This window comes from Micromesistius poutassou (genome assembly GCF_964030765.1).
Source record: "Micromesistius poutassou genome assembly, chromosome: 21".
Lineage (NCBI taxonomy): Eukaryota > Metazoa > Chordata > Actinopteri > Gadiformes > Gadidae > Micromesistius > Micromesistius poutassou.
Genome location: NC_140291.1, coordinates 14,164,383 through 14,182,883, shown reverse-complemented (window position 1 = coordinate 14,182,883; position 18,501 = coordinate 14,164,383). Strand labels below are relative to the sequence as shown.

The 18,501-nt window shown below is 46.3% G+C and overlaps 1 protein-coding gene across 1 annotated transcript; it reads left to right on the top strand.

Moving 5' to 3' along the window:
• The first annotated feature begins 41 nt into the window (after positions 1-41).
• usp22 (ubiquitin specific peptidase 22) lies at positions 42-17,033 on the top strand. Its single transcript, XM_084486006.1, has 13 exons — positions 42-537; positions 3,469-3,601; positions 6,956-7,069; positions 7,408-7,509; positions 9,268-9,434; positions 10,676-10,823; positions 11,345-11,447; positions 12,209-12,373; positions 13,162-13,288; positions 15,059-15,150; positions 15,334-15,396; positions 16,185-16,334; positions 16,639-17,033. Exons 1-13 carry the CDS (start codon positions 418-420, stop codon positions 16,679-16,681), a joined length of 1,527 nt encoding a protein of 508 aa, XP_084342132.1. The 5' UTR covers positions 42-417; the 3' UTR covers positions 16,682-17,033.
• Positions 17,034-18,501: the final 1,468 nt, after the last annotated feature.

The window sequence follows — 18,501 nt, the reverse complement described above, 5'->3', positions numbered from 1 at the left end:
TTGGCTCACCCCGCGAGTAAGGCCGGTCCTCACTTCCAAAATGTAGTCTTGAAATTCCAACGCTAAACATTTAGCCTCTTTTGCTAATCTTTAATAAAACGAAAGGGGGGAACAAACTGCGTAGCTGAACCGAGCTCGAGTCACACACGTACTTAAACATTTATATATATTTCCTAACGGGACTTTTAACGAGAGAACCGCATCGATGTTGCGCCACCGTGCTCCGCGCTTCCGATACCGTAAACAGGACATGTCGAGGTAGCCACACATCGGGAGCGGATTGAGTGGAGCGACCTGGAGCCGCCGAGCCGCTTGGACCGGGCGGGCGGCTGGGTTTTGTTGTAGCAGCAGCAGCGGTGGTGGTGGTGGTGGTGGTGGTGGTGGGGGTGAGCTGACAGCACGGGGTCTGCGACCACCATGGGTCCTACAGGTTGCCCCCATGTGCACAGCTACAAGGTGGACAACTGGAAGCAGAACCTGAGGGTCATTTATCAGTGTTTTGTGTGGAGCGGCTCAGCCGAAACGAGAAAACGAAAGGTAAAATGAAATGCTGATCAAAAGTGCATAACAAAGATGTAAGCGATTTCATGACAGACAGATGCCACACCTCATGCTGTGTGTTCCAAACCGCACACATTGCAGAGGTGTTGTGTTGAATTGTCATGATAGAGATGGACTCGGATACATTACTAAGACCTTATTGGCTCGCCGACATTATAATTGCCGATTTCTTAAGAGGGGATGGTAGAATACTGTCAATTGACACAAATACAACAACGTCAATTCCAATTTCCTCTTATGTGTTATTGTCAAACGCTTATTATTTATTTATTATAGGCGTCGTTGTTTTTCTCGAGATCCGTATCAGAGTTGTTGTGAACCCTGTCTGACTACTGTGTGTGTGTGTGTGTGTGTGTGTGTGTGTGTGTGTGTGTGTGTGTACAGCGCCCACTGCCCACCCAGTCGATACAGTATATAGTATACAATGATGGTATACACAGTATACCACCATTGTATACTATAGTATACCACACAGCATACCACCATTCCGTCAAAGGGCTAATTTTTCACTATCTTGCTGTAAATTGGTATTATATGCTTGGTGCATGTTCACTTGTATTATAACACCAGTCACCAACTCTGAGCCATGCGTCAAGAAACACAATGTATTTGCACCAAATTACCATTCGTCCAGTCCACACACATCTGCATTTTGAGTGAATGCGCGCATGTGTCATTCAAGGACAAACTGCTTGCCGTAGAAGTCAGGCTCTGCCTCATTGTACGAAATTACTATTTGCAGGTTTTGTCTGACTCCATAATTGCCGGTTTGCCACGCCTGGCGGACGGGGGGCGGGCAAATGAGTGGTTTGCGGCGATAGTATGATGTGGGCACCCGGGCACTGTCTGCGAGGCTGGTTACTCCCTGCGCTGCGGGAGAGAGGTGGGGGGGATGGCGGTACTGCAAGTGTAGCGTACATGTTCACTTCCTCTTCCGCTTGAGTACAATTGGAACATGGCCCAATATATGCCATTCAAAAACAACAAATGTGATATACATGTTGCTTTTAATTATAACGTTGCAGTTCTCAAAGAGCAAAACGCCTTAAAACATTATTTAAATGGAGATCTATTCTGGTATGATTGACTATGTGGTCAAAATGCGACAAACATGCAGGCCTACCAACATGCTTCTGTTCAAACAAAAATGAATATAGAGGACAAACGTTTAGGGAGTTACCTTTTCACATATGCTGTGGATCATGGAATGCCTATAATACAAACATTTACATTTCCTGAGACCTCTCCTCTGCTTCCTTCAATGTAAGCTGTGAGCTTCAAGAAGAAGTAAACTAAGACAAAAAAATGTAAAAATACATTGTGAATAAACACCTCTGGGCATTTTTTTTAGTAACTGTCATCTTTGTTTTCACCTTCCTTTGCATGATCTCTGTAAGTAGCCCAACTGTACTTGTGCTACTTTTGCCATCTTCCTCTCTGCTCACTCAACAGGGTTTTAGCCGTTCTGTAAATCCTATAAAGCCTATTTCCCAGCCCACCCTTAAACCAGAACAGCTCATTGATGGATAAAAATACACAAAGTAGCACACACATGCATATATACATGATGCATTGTGTGTGTGTGTGTGTGTGTGTGTGTGTGTGTGTGTGTGTGTGTGTGTGTGTGTGTGTGTGTGTGTGTGCGGGGCTGGGTGTGTGTGAACGCAATCGCACTTACATTCTCACAGGCGGTATTTTAGTGTCCGTGTCCAACATGTTGGTACAAAGTTCCTTGCACATAATAACAAGCTAGATTATGGTCACATGACCGAAAGTAACCAATCATACGCATGGGAATAAGACTGCAATGTTGCATCAGTGGCAGATTTAACTGCCTCACATGCCCCCTCTCCTTTTCTCTCTACCGCAGAGGGACCGAGATTTTCTGTTGTATCCAGGATGCTGTTGCCGTAGCAACCCGGGACAAGTCTTTTAGGAAGTATTGACTGTTCCCTGCATTCAGGGCGAGGGCCGGCAAGCAGTCGAGTCTCTTTGTTGAGGCGTACACCTTCTTAAGGGGATGTATACAACTCGCGGTGTGCTCCTGCTGCACAACACATTGCACATCACAACACAAGAACACCAAATTATGCTACCATGATTTGTTTGGAAAGTGGGCCAGAACAAGAGTGTTTAAATATTGATGCCTGTTCATAATTCATAGAGTGTGTGCTTAGCGGTTGAAGGGGAGGGGAGTGAGTGTGAGTGTGAGTGTGTGTGTGTGTGTGTGTGTGTGTGTGTGTGTGTGTGTGTGTGTGTGTGTGTGTGTGTGTGTGTGTGTGTGTGTGTGTGTGTGTGTGTGTGTGTGTGTGTGTGTGTGTGTGGCTGGAATAAGAATTTGCGCATTTCAATTGCATTTGTGTATTTTTCATGGGAGAATGCAAGCCATTATGTGTGGCACTGTGCAGTGTCTCTTGTGTGTTGGGGGGCGAAAGGTAAAAGTGTAATGGCATTTTGGTTCAGTTTTTGTGCAAACAACAGTGTGACTCATAGCCCCAATGTTTTTTGTTCAAACCCCAATGTCCATAGTCCATACCTACCTACGCATTATGTATCTCTCGCTCTCTCTTGACATGTCTCTCTTTCTTCTTTTTCTTTTTTTTTTTTCTATTCTAAGCCAAGAGAAAGCCAACCTTTTGTGGAAGAGTTTTTGTCTTGGACTAGACTCATTCATTAGATCCCAATTCCCACTCCATCTCCTGAGATGTCCTGCCCCCCATAACATTTACTGTTCAGTCCAAGTCTTCTCTCTCCTGCCCTCCAGACACCTAGACCTGATTTAAATATCTCTGTCTCTGTTTCTCCTCCCCCCATTCAATGGGCCTTAGTATCATGGGTCAGTACCACCGTACTAAATGGTAATAATTATATTGACCTCTGCGTGTCCTTCTCCCTCCCTCTCCGCAGGCCAAGTCGTGTGCGTGTCACATGTGCGGCTCCCACCTCAGCCGCCTCCATTCCTGCCTCCACTGCGTTTACTTTGCCTGCTTCAGCAAGAAACACATCCACGACCACGCCAAGATCAAGAGACACAGCCTCGGTACTTCCTTAAGACACGCTCACTCGCTCACTCACTCACTCATACACACATTAACTAAGTTATACACACATGAACTAACTAACCAAACCTAACAAGGATGACACCTAAGAGTACAACAACATGGCCTGATGCCAACAACGCCAAAAGTGAGTTGGTGGAGCTTGGCACGTATATTTATTTATACGTTATTGGTTGAATGTTCATAAAAGGTAAAAAAAAATTCTCAAGAACATTTTTAACCTTAACATTTAGTCCCAGTGAAAAGACATAGTGAAATAGTGTTTCTGGATTCAAAGTCAGAGCAATGTCTCCCGAAACGGGACTGAACTACGGCAGAATCCTGTTGAGATTCTTGATGGGTTCTTCTTGCTGATCAAAAACCCTTTTATGGTAATTGCTCTGCAGGCTTTCATACAAAGACTGCTACCGCTCTCTTTCCCTGCTTTGGTTTGCCTCAGGTGGCTGTAGACAAAATTTAGTTTAATGTCAAGGCAATGTCAAAGCATCGCTTGTACGGCTAGAAATCGAGCCTGTGAACACCATTAAAAACAGCTGAAGGGTTTAACTAGGTCCTCAGGGAAGGGATTCGCGGCAATATGAGGGAGATGGAGATGGAGGGAGATACAGAGAGAGTGAGGGAGTGTGAGACCGGGAGTGTGGGAGAGATTATGCAATCCAGTGCAATCTGGTCGTGGCACAGCCGCTGCGTCTCGTCCTCCACCAGGGAGTGTGATGAGCATCACATGGTGCACTGGGACTCACTAGGGGCCAGCCTCATCCTGGTAGAAAAGTCCACCGTACCTGGAGGGCTGGCGCTCTCTGCCTTTCGAGATCAAAAGTCCTGTTTGTATAACATTATGCCTGCCCTACAGTGTAGTATCTACAGCTGCTGTGTGGAAACGAGTGGTCTGTGTCTGCCTGTCTGTCTGCCTCTTTCTCTCTCTTTCTATGTGTGTGTTTGGTTTTCAAACCTGCAGGGATGCTCTCTGCATTGTACTTGACAAATAATACAACAACCTCCTGGGTTTGGATCAGACGTTCTGTTCTGTGCTGTACTCTACTGTATGACAACAGTGATATTGATCCTATCTGTCGTTTAGACTCTTTGCAATGCAATGCAATTGCCAGTTCTATATATACAGCCTTTATCCTGGTTATCCGATATCTGGGTTATTGACAACGCCTGCCAGCCAGCCCACGAAACCCATCAGGGAGGTCTATGTCTTGCTTGGGGAAAAAAAAAAGCCCATGTACATTTTGCCTCACACATGCAGATACACACACACACATAACTGTTGGTGTGTGTGTGTGTGTGTGTGTGTGTGTGTGTGTGTGTGTGTGTGTGTGTGTGTGTGTGTGTGTGTGTGTGTGTGGCGCTTTATACTTGTGTGTCTTGTGTGTGTTACAAGAAAGCATCGGACATGTACCTTTGGTGTCCTGCCTTTGAGACTTTGACCACATATACATATTGAGAAATCATGAATCAGTATCATGTCAAACCCTAACTTAAACGGTTAGGGTAAGACATGAGTAACATGTCTAACCCATCATTGCTCTACCAGTAATCTGATTCAGTTAGCTCTACCAGTAAATGGATTCAGTTTGTTCTACCGCTAATGGTATTCTGTTTGTTCTACTGGTAATCACATCCAGTTGCTTTGCAAACTGGCACCGCTCCGGGGGAAACGGTAAGTGCTGGTGGCTAAGCAAAAAACAATTTGGAGCTGAGATATAAAGGCTTTCGTTTGGCAGATGTTGAGGAAAGAAAACTTTCTGGGAGTGCGGCCACAGAGAACGCGGTATCGCAAAGCTCAGCAGGGAACCCCCTGAGACAGCGTGTATGGCTGGGCTTTGGATTTAATTAGGTTAACCGCTAATTTAAGTGGGATGAGTCGTGGTGCTCCCGAAGAGGGGGACTGTCGGGTAGATGTGTTGGAGCGTCTTGAGCTCGGTGTAAACCACTCAGGAGCAGACCAGAAGTATAGGAAAAGATGGGATCTTTTTATTTTTCCCAATTTAAGGCAATAAAAATAAAAAAAAATCAACAAAAAAGAAAATACTGTTGGCTAAACAAAATAAATGGACCTGAGAGTCACAAAAATATTCCAATTCAAAACTTCAGCATACCGGACCTTTAAACAAGTCACTTTATGAGGGCAATAATCAGACATACGTCCTTCCACCATCAGCTCTCCCGAACAACTGACGAGCGTCAGCCTAAATAGGCCTAACCCCCCCTACTAATTGGCGCATACCAATATACACATGAGACAGGGGTGTTACAAGTTAAATTACACAACAGCTTTAAACAGCTACCATTCTCCCCTCTATGAGCTAGAAACATTTAAGCGCGGTAAACCGTGTACTATTGCTCTATTTTGGCGTGGCCAAAATGTATAAAAACAGCAATAAAAATAATTACAACTCGGGGTCACTTCCAGTTTACCCGGAAGTTATGACGTCGATTTAAACCCCGTTGACGCGGCACACAATCTCTAATACAAACACTAGACGAGACGCAGGTAAGACGAACATTTACGCTGTGTTAACATGTAACTTTTAAACTAAATAAACTGACCTGGAATTTGACAACAAATAACAAATAACAAAATTGATAAATGATTTTAAAACAGTATGAAGGTAACGGAATACATAGACAAACAAGACAAACACACACAGGCAACATTTGCACTCAGACTCTTAATATGTCGTGGGTAGCGTATCGCTACCGTGACGGTAGCTATGCGCCCCGTCACAAGGACGTGAAACCAAACTGTTAGAAAAAGGGAACGGGGGTAATTAAGGTGTGTGTGTGTGTGTGTGTGTGTGTGTGTGTGTGTGTGTGTGTGTGTGTGTGTGTGTGTGTGTGTGTGTGTGTGTGTGTGTGTGTGTGTGTGTGTGTGTGTGTGTGTGTGTGTGTGTGTTCCAGGAAACACCAACAGGGTTCAAATAAAATCTAAAGGAAACTAAGCAATCGCTCTATACTTTGTTGTTGAAGACACTGTGTCCTATAATTCCATTTGTTTGTGCCCTTTCTCTTTCCTTCTTTCTCGATGACAGCTACAGTGTTGTCATAGAAACAGTGGAACGGCGGCGGCACTAGTTATGATGGAGGGAACAGAACAGAGTGAAACAGAAAACAATTGAAAAAAGAGATTATGGACTGATTATGACAGTCCAGCATCCTCAGTCTCCCCCCCTCTGTGTTGGATAAGAGATTTCTGTGTATCAGTGCAATGCAGCGACAATAATAATTGACTTTGGTCAACCATGATCACTATTTCCAGCCACTCTTTATTGCAATACTCAAATATCAAAACTGACGTGTGTGTTTGTGTCCGTGCTCCTCCCAAGCCATAGATCTGCTGTACGGGGGGATTTACTGTTTCGGATGCCAGGACTACATCTATGACAAGGACATCGAACAGATAGCCAAAGAGGAGCAGAGGAAAGCCTGGAAGATGCAAGGTGGGCACACACACACACACGCACGCACACACACACACACACACACACACACACACACACACACACACACACACACACACACACACACACACACACACACACACACACACACACACACACACACACACACACACACACACACACACACACACACACACACACCCACACACACACACACACACACACACACACGCACGCTGTTGCATGGTTGATGTTGCTTGTGTGTGTGGCTGAATATATGTGTGTGTGTGTGTGTGTGTGTGTGTGTGTGTGTGTGTGTGTGTGTGTGTGTGTGTGTGTGTGTGTGTGTGTGTGTGTGTGTGTGTGTGTGTGTGTAGGAGCAGGAGAGAGGTTCCTGACGTGGGAGCCCAACAAGAGAGAGCTGGAACTTCTCCGCCACAACCCCAAGAGGAGGAGAATCACCTCCAACTGCACCATCGGTCGGTGTCTCTCTATCATTCTCTCACCTTAATCCCTCTGTCTCTCTCTGTGTGTGTGTGTCTCTCTCTCTCTCTCACTCGGTCTCCAGCTCCCTCCTTGTCTCTTTATCTGTACTATTGATTTCCCTTGTTCTTTTTCTCGTACTTCTACCACAATGGTCTTGGGAACTCTCTCTTCAGAGAGCGCGAGAGAGAGAATTTGGGAGTGAAGGGTGAAGAAAGAGGGGATGAAAGCTTTAAGTCCAGTCTGGGTGTCTGGAGGTCAGGAGAGACTCGGACTGAACAGTCAATTATTTTACACACACGGCTTATTTTCCATGTTTCCCCGGGAGGAAGACCAGGCAGAAGAGAGAAAAACTGGGGTCGGACCCACTTGGGGTCCCCCGATATACATATGGGCGCGCAGGAGAAGGCTGACAGAAGCTATAGATATTTGATCCATTTTAGCAAACAATCATTTTTAAAAGACCTCTGAGACGTCCTGTTAATATGGACCGTCTGCCTCAAGACTCCACTACTAGAAACTACTAGCGTGTAGTAGAGTGACAGGTTCACAGGAACATTGATATCACAGGGACTTTATTCTTGGTTACTATATATTTTGGAGCAATGTCCATGTTACACTCGTTACACACGGATGTAACTGCCATGTGAACATGTAGGAGATCTCCCAGTGTGTGGGGGTGGCTGCTTTTAACCTGTGCCCATTTGTTTCTCAGTGCACAGGTGTGAACAGGTGTGCAGCCTCACCCAGCCCCAGAGTCCAATCAGTCAGACTCGGGCCAGGTGAGGCTGCTCAAACCAGCCGTCATCCACACACACGCCACATGTTATATATTATTTATATCACCGGCAGATTTAAATTGGGTTAAAACTATTTGTAGGGAAGCAGATGCACAAACGTGAATTTTCCAAGCTAGATATGGGGAAACAGGAGAAGGTTTGGAACCACAGGTTGTAACGAGAGAGGGAGATGGGTGGAGAGAGGATCAGAGGATCAGGAGGAGAGCTGAGATGTAGAGCGCTCTTCAGACATGGAAAGAGGAGGAGGAGGAGGATGAAGAAGAAGCCGGAGCTTCTGAAAGCTGCGCACAGCAGGGAGAATCCTCCTCTGCTCCTCTCTCTCCCTCTCGCTCCCTTGTCCTATCTCTTCTATCTTTACCTCTACAGAAGCCCCCGTTTCCCTCAGCTCTCGATTTCATGCATAATTTACTTCTCCTTTTACAGCGTGTGTCTTTTGCCTCTTTTCCACCAGTGGTTGCGATCCATTTCTCTGCTTTTTTTTGTCCTCCTCCAGTCTGCTCTACCCCTTCCTTCCTCCTCTCATCCTCCCCTCCATATCCCTCCCCATCCTCTCCTCTTATCTCCTTCTCCCATGCTTTCCTCCACCGCTCATCTAATCCTCCATTTCCTCCTCTCACCTCGTCGCTCCTTCCTCCTCCTCAACCCTCCCGTCCTCTACACTGATCCTCCTCTCTCCTCTATCTCTTCCTATATCCTCCTCTCCTCTCCTGGCACCTCCTCGTGTTGTGTTGACGACTGTCTGGCCTGAAGCAGCTCCTGCACACAACACAATGGAGGAGGCCAGATCAGAAGGGCATTTCTTTCCATCTTCTCCCTTTGCTTAATCGTTCTGTTGTCTGTCTTTTATTCGTGTTGTCTGCTGTCTCTACATCACCACAGAGCGAGCGGCATTTTACTTACTACTTACTACTCTCTCTCTCTGTCTTTCTGTCTCTCTGTCTCTCTCTACCTTAGGGTTGAGGGGCCTCATCAACCTGGGCAACACGTGCTTCATGAACTGCATCGTCCAGGCGCTCACACACACGCCGCTGCTGCGTGACTTCTTCCTGTCCGACCGCCACAAGTGCGAGATGCAGAGCAACTCCTGCCTGGTGTGCGAGATGTCCCAGCTCTTCCAGGAGGTGAGGGGGTCCGAGGGGTGCGCTGGAAGCGGCTCCGTTGTTCTCGTCAGACCGCGCAGAATACTGGAAAAGGACGCTTTAGAACGGGGGATTAGCGGGGAGAGAGACTTGAGCGGACAGAGAGCCGTGTGCGTGACATGTTTCAGATGTAGATCAGTTCCTCATCGAAGAACACCATATTTGTTGTCGTCCTGGTCTTTTTCTTCGTACACAGCTCACATGGAGTAAGTCAGTAAGGGATGGAGTCCATTCACCGTGCTGGTGGGGGGGTTGCTGCGTTCGGGAAAACAATCAGGCATTGCGATTGATTATCCTGTCACTGAAGTGCCACCGGTAGACTCCATCCAAAACCATTTGTTTTCTTATTTTAATACATTGATCAGAATGAATCCAGACTACCAGTTATTGATTTTTCCTGCTTCACATCTTTAACATATTCACATATGAGCTGAGTCAGCTGCAGTGTTGCTCCGGTCCGACCTACCGTCCCCCGTTCAGACTCCCGTGGTAACGGGTTTAGCAGGACGGGAGCTGGATGAGTATAATGAATACAATGAACGAAAAGAAGAAACCACTCGGGTGAGAGAGGGTCATGAATTGTAGCATTATCCCGATCTCCCAACAATGCAATTTCAGATCTCAAAGTCCTGTGAGTTGTGTACTTCAGTAAACAGTTTACAGGTCTCTTACTTCCTATGAACCTTTTACCCCAGTTAACCCTCCCTGGTCCCTTACTTCCTATGTTGTGTCCTCCAGTTAACCCTCCCTGGTCCCTTACTTCCTATGTTGTGTCCTCCAGTTAACCCTCCCTGGTCCCTTACTTCCTATGTTGTGTCCTCCAGTTAACCCTCCCTGGTCCCTTACTTCCTATGTTGTGTCCTCCAGTTAACACTCCCCGGTCCCTTACTTCCTATGAGTTGTGGTCACCGGTTCACGGTTCCCTGAGTGAGAAGAATAAGAACATGACAGCAGAAGGACAGCAGCACAGATGAGGACAGCTCATATGGTGTTTTTTGACGAAGGAATTTCCAAAACATGTACAAATTCCTGTACAAAGGAAACAGGCGTCCCTCTATTGGAAGTCCCGCCCCCTCTCCCTCACCGCTGTAGGCGTGTCGCTTCCTACTTAAGCTTTGCTGCGATGTCCCGCCCCTCTCTCGCGGTCGCACCGGGAGCGTCCCGATGCAGGTGTTGGTCCGGGAGGGAGGGGTAGTGACGACCTCTCCTCCCCCTCTCCTCAGTTCTACTCGGGACACCGCTCGCCCCACATCCCGTTCCGCCTGCTGCACCTGGTGTGGACGCACGCCCGCCACCTGGCCGGCTACGAGCAGCAGGACGCCCACGAGTTCCTCATCGCCGCGCTGGACGTGCTGCACAAGCACTGCAAAGGTCCCGCCCCCACGGCCACGCCCACATTCACACAGTCCGTCTTTAAGGGACGCAGTGTCTAAGGCCCTTTAGGAGGAACCCTGAGTGATGTCCTGATTGGACTGAAAAGGCTTACTGGCTCTACTTGATACACATAGCACTTTAAATAAAAAAATATTATTATTATTATTATTCAATGGTCGTTGTGATGTTCAGTAAATTGGGTTGGCATTTTAATGTATGAAATGTAAGTTTGGTAGTTGTATTGACGTATTTATAAACAGCTCCTTATCATAATTTGTCTTGCCTCTCTCTCATGGTCTCTCTCTCACATTCAATCTCAATCTCTCTTACTCTGCTTCTCTTTCTCTCTCTAACCTTCTGATTCTGCTCTGTTATACCGTCACATAGGGATTAACATAGGTGTGTGTGTGTGTGTGTGTGTGTGTGTGTGTGTGTGTGTGTGTGTGTGTGTGTGTGTGTGTGTGTGTGTGTGTGTGTGTGTGTGTGTGTGTGTGTGTGTGTGTGTGTGTGTCCCACAGATGACAATGGGAAGAAGGCCAACAATCCAAACCACTGCAACTGTATTATCGACCAAATCTTCACGGGGGGCCTGCAGTCAGACGTCACCTGTCAAGTCTGTCTGTGAGTGTGTGTTGCCACTTGATGCAATCTATATTGTTATGATTATCAATTCAACCCTTTATACAATCAATATTATTCTTTATACACTCAGTTTTAAGTTTGGTAGCTGTTACCGAAAACACAATGTTTGCTATGTAGTGTTAGTAAAGGTACGCGTAGCCCAGAGCACTCACCGCTCACACACTGCAGCAGGAAGCTCTCAGTCTCTGTAGGGCTTTGACTCTGCTGCCCCCCGGTGGCCTGGTTTAGTGGTGTTATAATTACATGCAGTTAGTTATTTACATAAATGATGTAAATACTTGATGCTTCCATACAAACAGTGAATTGATACCCTGATAAATTGCAGTCTTTGGTCCTGACTCATGATAAAATAAAAGAATAATGGGGTTTCAAATGGAGCCCCATCAATGTCCTAAATTACAATTTCCTCCAGGATTGTAAAGGACTGAATCGTGTCTTGGTTTTGTAATTGTGTTGGGTGCAATTTCAGCAGCACTGAGACATTTCAACCCTTTGCCTATACGAATAATTCATGAAATCTCCCTCTCCACTCCCTCTCTCCAGACACCCAGACCTGTCTAAAACCTGCACCTATTTCTTTCCGTTTCACACTCTCATTGCATCATGCATTGTTCATGATTTACCTCCCGTTTGGTAATGAAACATTCAGACGAGGAACCTGAATAGGAATCCAGCGGTTTTGTTCCAACCCTTGTCGTGAGTGACCCCCCCCGCCCTCTCGCTGCACCCCTCCCTCCCAGCGGCGTGTCCACCACCATCGACCCCTTCTGGGACATCAGCCTGGACCTGCCCGGCTCCTCCACCCCCTTCTGGCCCCTCAGCCCCGGGGGTGACGGGTCGGCCCTCAACGGGGAGACACACACTTCCTCCTCCGGAGCCACCACGCTCACAGACTGCCTACGCAGGTGAGCACTCGGGTGTGACATCACACAGGTAGACACTCGGCTGTGACGTCACACAGGTAGACACGGCCGTGACGTCACACAGGTAAACACTCGGCTGTGACGTCACACAGGTAAGCACTCGGGTGTGACGTCACACAGGTAAGCACTCGGTCGTGACATCACACAGGTAGACACTCGGGTGTGACATCACACAGGTAGACACTCGGGTGTGACCTCACACAGGTAGACACTCGGGTGTGACATCACACAGGTAGACACTCGGTCGTGACGTCACACAGGTAGACACTCGGGTGTGACATCACACAGGTAGACACGGCCGTGACGTCACACAGGTAAACACTCGGCTGTGACATCACACAGGTAGACACTCGGGTGTGACATCACACAGGTAGACACTCGGGTGTGACCTCACACAGGTAGACACTCGGGTGTGACATCACACAGGTAGACACTCGGTCGTGACGTCACACAGGTAGACACTCGGGTGTGACATCACACAGGTAGACACGGCCGTGACATCCCACAGGTAAGCACTTGGTCGTGACATCACACAGGTATCCACTCGGCTGTGACGTCACACAGGTATGCACTCGGCTGTGACGTCACACAGGTAGATGGGGAAATGTAAACATTGGAGTTTGAATTTTCTCATCACATCGTATATCACAAGTTCTCACATCAGGTCTACATGCTCCCGTATTTTGCAACATATTTACCTCCATACATACCTCTCTTACTCTCTGTCTGTCTGTCTGTCTGTCTGTCTGTCTGTCTGTCTGTCTGTGTAGATTCACCCGACCAGAGCACCTCGGCAGCGGGGCCAAGATCAAGTGCAGTGGTTGCCATAGTTACCAGGAGTCCACCAAGCAGCTGACCATGAAGAAGCTCCCCATCGTAGCCTGCTTCCATCTCAAAGTTAGTGTGTGTGTGTGTGGGTGTGGGTGCATGTGCTTTCTTTTGAAAGCTTATTCTGTTTCAAAAAAATCTAATATTCTCCTGTCCGATATTTATCCGTGGGGGTTGCTGGGATACCACTGAGAGTGATCTGCTCAGTACAGCATGTCTTGAGAAATCGGGTTTATTCTCTCTTTCAGTCTTTCTTCCAGTTTCATTGCGATTTCAATTTCTTTGCCAATAAAAGTGCATTATCGGCATGCCTTCTTAGCACATCTGTGTTACCAACACAGGAATTAATCAGTCATAATGCTTTTGATTGATTCCTGCACTGGAAAGTTGTGCTAAATAATGAAATCATTAAAGATAATTGCTATGATAACCCAACCACAATGACAAAAATTGTATGAATGAATACATTAAATGATTAACTCTCCCAACATGCTTCCACACACATGTTGTTTTAACCCTAATTCATTTCGCCATCCCAGTGAGTTATGTGAATGGCACCACACTATAATAGTAATAGTCTGCACTTCTCCGTATAATCCCTGGTATTTGTGGACAAAAATGTCATCATCTGCCCATCGGGAGTCAAATCTTCCAGGCCCCCTGGTGTGAAGTCTGGATAATCTGAGGTTCTGAGAATTCACAACGAGCAGACGGGTGTGTGGCTGACGTGTGGAGGACGTTTCTATCCTGCTACTGACACGGAGGGCAGCTGCTTCGTCCCTTTCTCTTCTTGTCTGCCTTTTGCATTCCAACTTTCTGCTTTCGACTCTACCATTGATATTGCGGATATGTCTAAATAAATGCAGTATTGATATTATAATATATAATACATATATATATATATATACAATATATAATTGAACCGAAAGAAGAGTCAACATTACAGCGTTGGAAGCCTCACCCGCCATCTTCGATGAGTTGTAAACAAAACAGTGCGACTTCTAGTCCATGCTTTATGCCTGATGTCCTGCTTCCTACACGCTCTACCCAGGCGCCATCACTCGCCTAAAGTATTCGGAGTATCTCCCAATACCCAATACCCAGCATGCAGCACACCGCAGGAGTGCGGTCTGCTGCATGTGTAAAAGGCCAACTCCTGATCATCTTGGGATCCGATTCTCCGGAGTTGATCTTGAGTTCATGTGTGAAAGGCCTGGAAGTGATTTAGAACCAGATGGTACCTAGATACCCAAAGGTTGGGAAACGCTGATCGGGATTACTTCTCCAAACTGGTTGGAGTTGGAGTACTTTAATCACTCCCACCCTTCCTCCCTTCCTCCTTCCCTCCCTCTCTCTTTCCCTTATAGTAGAAATTTGTTAAGCAATATGCAATCAACATCTTGCCCAGTATGCTATATTAATTAAATGAGTGTGGAGAAACACTGAGCAACCAAAGAAATGCTCTCCTCACATGATGTGTATATGATACATGTTCTTCAGTGCGTTGGATCCACGGGCTGCACAGAATGGAACGCTCTGTTTAGATCGGGCCTTAAGAAATTGGAGAGCGGGGAGACGGCACAATATGTCTCCAGATAAGGGAAAAATGCATGGGATGAGGTAACAACGTATGGATGATAGATGGGCACAATGGAGCATAAGAGCGGGGGCCAGAGAGTGGCTGTTCAGTTCTTTGTCAAACCAACTCAGATTTTGTCGTTGCTTGTTCTCAAGTAGTAATAAAATCTTTAGCACCCAAACCTTCGGCTTCCTCGATATCTCTCAGTTTTTGTTTAGATGTTGTATTTTATCTACGACACCCTCCCCATCTCCTTCCAGCGGTTCGAGCACTCGGCCAAGCTGAGGCGGAAAATCACCACATATGTGTCCTTCCCCCTGGAGCTGGACATGACCCCCTTTATGGCCTCCAGGTGAGCTTCAATTATGTCAGAATTCTGAGAAAATGTGTGAGTATATTAATATGAACTACCGTTACTTTTACGAATTTCTTCTCCCACATTAACTGATCACAGTTGCTTAGTTGCTTGGTTGCTGTTGCAAAGCCTTTTGTGTCTCCTTGTTTTAGAGCACCTCTTTCCTCTCGTGTGTTTCAGTAAGGAGAGTCGTATGAATGGCCAGTACCAACAGACTACAGACCCCTTCAACAACGATAACAAGTACAAAACACAAAAACATGTTTCCATTACGTAATGCATGATCTGTGTATGACATTAAAGATGTACACCAAGGTGATTGAACAGCTGATTCTAGAACCCAAACACACCCTTTGCTGCCCTTCAGGTAGACATCAGTCCTACAGTGGTGCTCAGTAAACATCTAGCTGGCCCCTCAGTCGATATAAAAACCTGTAGGCAGAGATGGATGGTTTGATGGATGGATGGGTGGATAGATGAATGGATGGATTGATGGATACTCTATTCATCCCTGGGTGTAATTTGGTGGTGAAAGCGGCAGACAACAATATCAAATATTAAAACAAAAATATGAAAGTTACAATAGAAAAGAAAGTACAATAAATCTAAAGTTATTATTCAATTCATATTATTCCTAAGTTATATGTGCAGTAATAATATATGCCAACAGACACTTTTCATGAGCTCCAATTTAATAGGCTCTCAGATCAGACTATAGATTCATATCTAAAGTCTGACTATAGATTAATATCTAAAGTCTGATGTGACTGATGTAAAAATGTGGCAATGTGGGTGAAGGAGGTTTCACTTTCTTTTGCTTCATATTTGTTTTGACTGATCATGTTGAAAGTTCTTACTACAGTAGTTCTTACTAAAGTTCTTATTACATAGTAGGGCTGCTGGATCCCAGATTATCATTTAAATAATCAGTTGTAAATAACGTGCTGTTAGAATAACCTGGTCTATACACTCTCATCCCAAACCCATTCCCCATTGAGGCCAAAACAGTTCCTCCTCTTTGTGTGACGTAGGTACAGTCTGTTTGCTGTGGTGAACCACCAGGGGACGCTAGAGAGCGGCCACTACACCACCTTCATCCGCCAGCACAAGGACCAGTGGTTCAAATGCGACGACGCCATCATCACCAAGGCAACCATCAAGGACGTCCTGGACAGCGAAGGGTGAGAACTCTTCTAGAACCGGTTTGAGTTTGGATTTTGTTTTAGCGTGTTCTGGAATTGTTGTGTTTTGAAATGTAAGAAACTGGTCTCTGTTAACTGGTGTACCATTTAACCAGTCACTAGGAACTAAGAGAACTAAAATTGTGTGGCGGTCGACGGGACGAACGATACTATCCATGACTCAGCCGGCTCTACCAGAGTTCTAATCTGCATAGTTGGTTTGGGGAAAACCAAAAATGAAAGCTTGTCATTGAAGTGTGAAACTAAAGTTGTGATTCTTTGAACCCCCCCAACCCCCACCCAGGTACCTTCTGTTCTACCACAAACAGTTTCTGGAGTACGAGTAGACCCCCAGCGCGGTCACCTCCATCCTCCAGCTGGGATCAGAGAGCACATCCTCATCCTCATCCTCATCATGGAGCAGATGAACAGAAGCCACCGGAGAGGTTAGGGCTCAAGCTCCTGATTCCACACGGACGCGCCGCGCTGGTGTGGAGTCGTGGTGAGCAGACGTCATTTCTACTGCACAACAAACGGATATCAGCCCAGCCTGTAGGGGGGTGGGCGGGGGGGATATGCTCTCTCCAGCACAGGGTGACATCGCGTCACGCACAGAGCCAGTTGCACGTTTTCCGGGCGCCCTCGTCTTTGCACCCCCCCCCCCCCCCACCTCGGCTGTTTCAAATTGATCCGCTGAAGAAGAAACTCATCTAAAAGCGCAAGGAGGAGGCAGGATCGATAGACCCGGAGGCTTTGGCCCTCGCGCTGCGCCCCCCCCCCCCCCGGCGCTGGGGGGCGCTGGTGGATGAACAGGCGAGCGGGGTGGAGACCTAAGTGCTGGAGCGTTGGGGGGGGAAGCGGTCGTCGTGGCTGAGTCCTCTCCGCTCGCTGCACACGGTTCATGTTCCCTTATCAGCAGATCACCTGTGGAGCATCTCCATCTCGCCACCCGTGACCAATCCTTTACCCTATTTATGCATTTTCAACCGACTGTGGCTCGTGGGAGGGTGGGGGGGACCAATGGTGTTTCTAAACAATGAGCTATATTTAAAGTGGCGGATACTGGGGCGAAACTTTACCTTGCCATTTTATTATTATTATTTTTTTCAAAAAATGTTTGCACACGAGAGGAAGCAGAAGTTTAGCAGTGTTTTTAGCCAGTCTTATGTAACCGTGTCGTTTGTTTGTTCCTGTTTATTTCTGCGTGATGTCACGCAAACCTGCCGTGTTTTGGTGTTTGTGGTGGCAGCATTGTGGTGTGGTCCAAGCTCTGTGTGTGTGTGTGTGTGTGTGTGTGTGTGTGTGTGTGTGTGTGTGTGTGTGTGTGTGTGTGTGTGTGTGTGTGTGTGTGTGTGTGTGTGTGTGTTCCAACTGGTGTTAATGCTGCAGTGTATATGCGGCTGCATGTTGCTCTAATCCCATGGGTATGATTGTGTGTGTGACTTTTATTTGTGTGTGCCTGTGTAACTTGTGCATGTGAGAGGTGGCCTGACATATGTGTGTGTTGGTGTAACGTGTGTGTGTGCACTGAATCTAACTTAACAGAAAGTTTAGTCTTAATGGCTTCTTGTTTTCCTAAAGGCGGAGGGAGGAGATTTTGCTTTCCAATTCAGTATCACTATAAACGGCTATTATTATTATAATTATTATTATTATGAATAGTAATTTACATTATGATTATTATTATTATAAATGGTGATTATTATATTATTAATGTTCATGAAACAGGAAGTGTATATGCATTGGAACCAAGTTAAATTTCCCCCAACCAGCCAGCTGAAAAGAATATTCCATTATTCAACATTGAATACTTTGAATAGGACGGATTTGTTTGCAACTTGTGTTGCATGTGTGTGTGTGTGTGTGTGTGTGAAGTGTGTGTGTGTGTGTGCACACGTGCATGGTCCACGTGCGTGTGTATCGTGTTGTGTACTGAATCAGTACTTGCATTAAGCATGACTTTGGACGCTGGATAATGAACGTTTCCTAGGAAAAGTTATTTTTTCTCTGTTATGTACGTGTGTATGTATTGGGTATGTACTTTTTAATTTTTAAAGAGACATGTTGGAACTACTGGAGTGAGTTATTGATCCTTGGGACTGACGGAGAAGACCCTCTCGCAACCTGACAGGCAGAGCCGTGTGAGAACTGGACACCTTGATGTAGA

Excerpts from the sequence above, each read along its gene's own strand:
- usp22 (XM_084486006.1), top strand. The coding sequence starts at position 418 with ATGGGTCCTACAGGTTGCCCCCATGTGCACAGCTACAAGGTGGACAAC. Across the intron at positions 3,602-6,955 it reads GATCAAGAGACACAGCCTCG|CCATAGATCTGCTGTACGGG; the intron begins GTACTTCCTTAA and ends GCTCCTCCCAAG. Across the intron at positions 16,335-16,638 it reads GACGTCCTGGACAGCGAAGG|GTACCTTCTGTTCTACCACA; the intron begins GTGAGAACTCTT and ends ACCCCCACCCAG.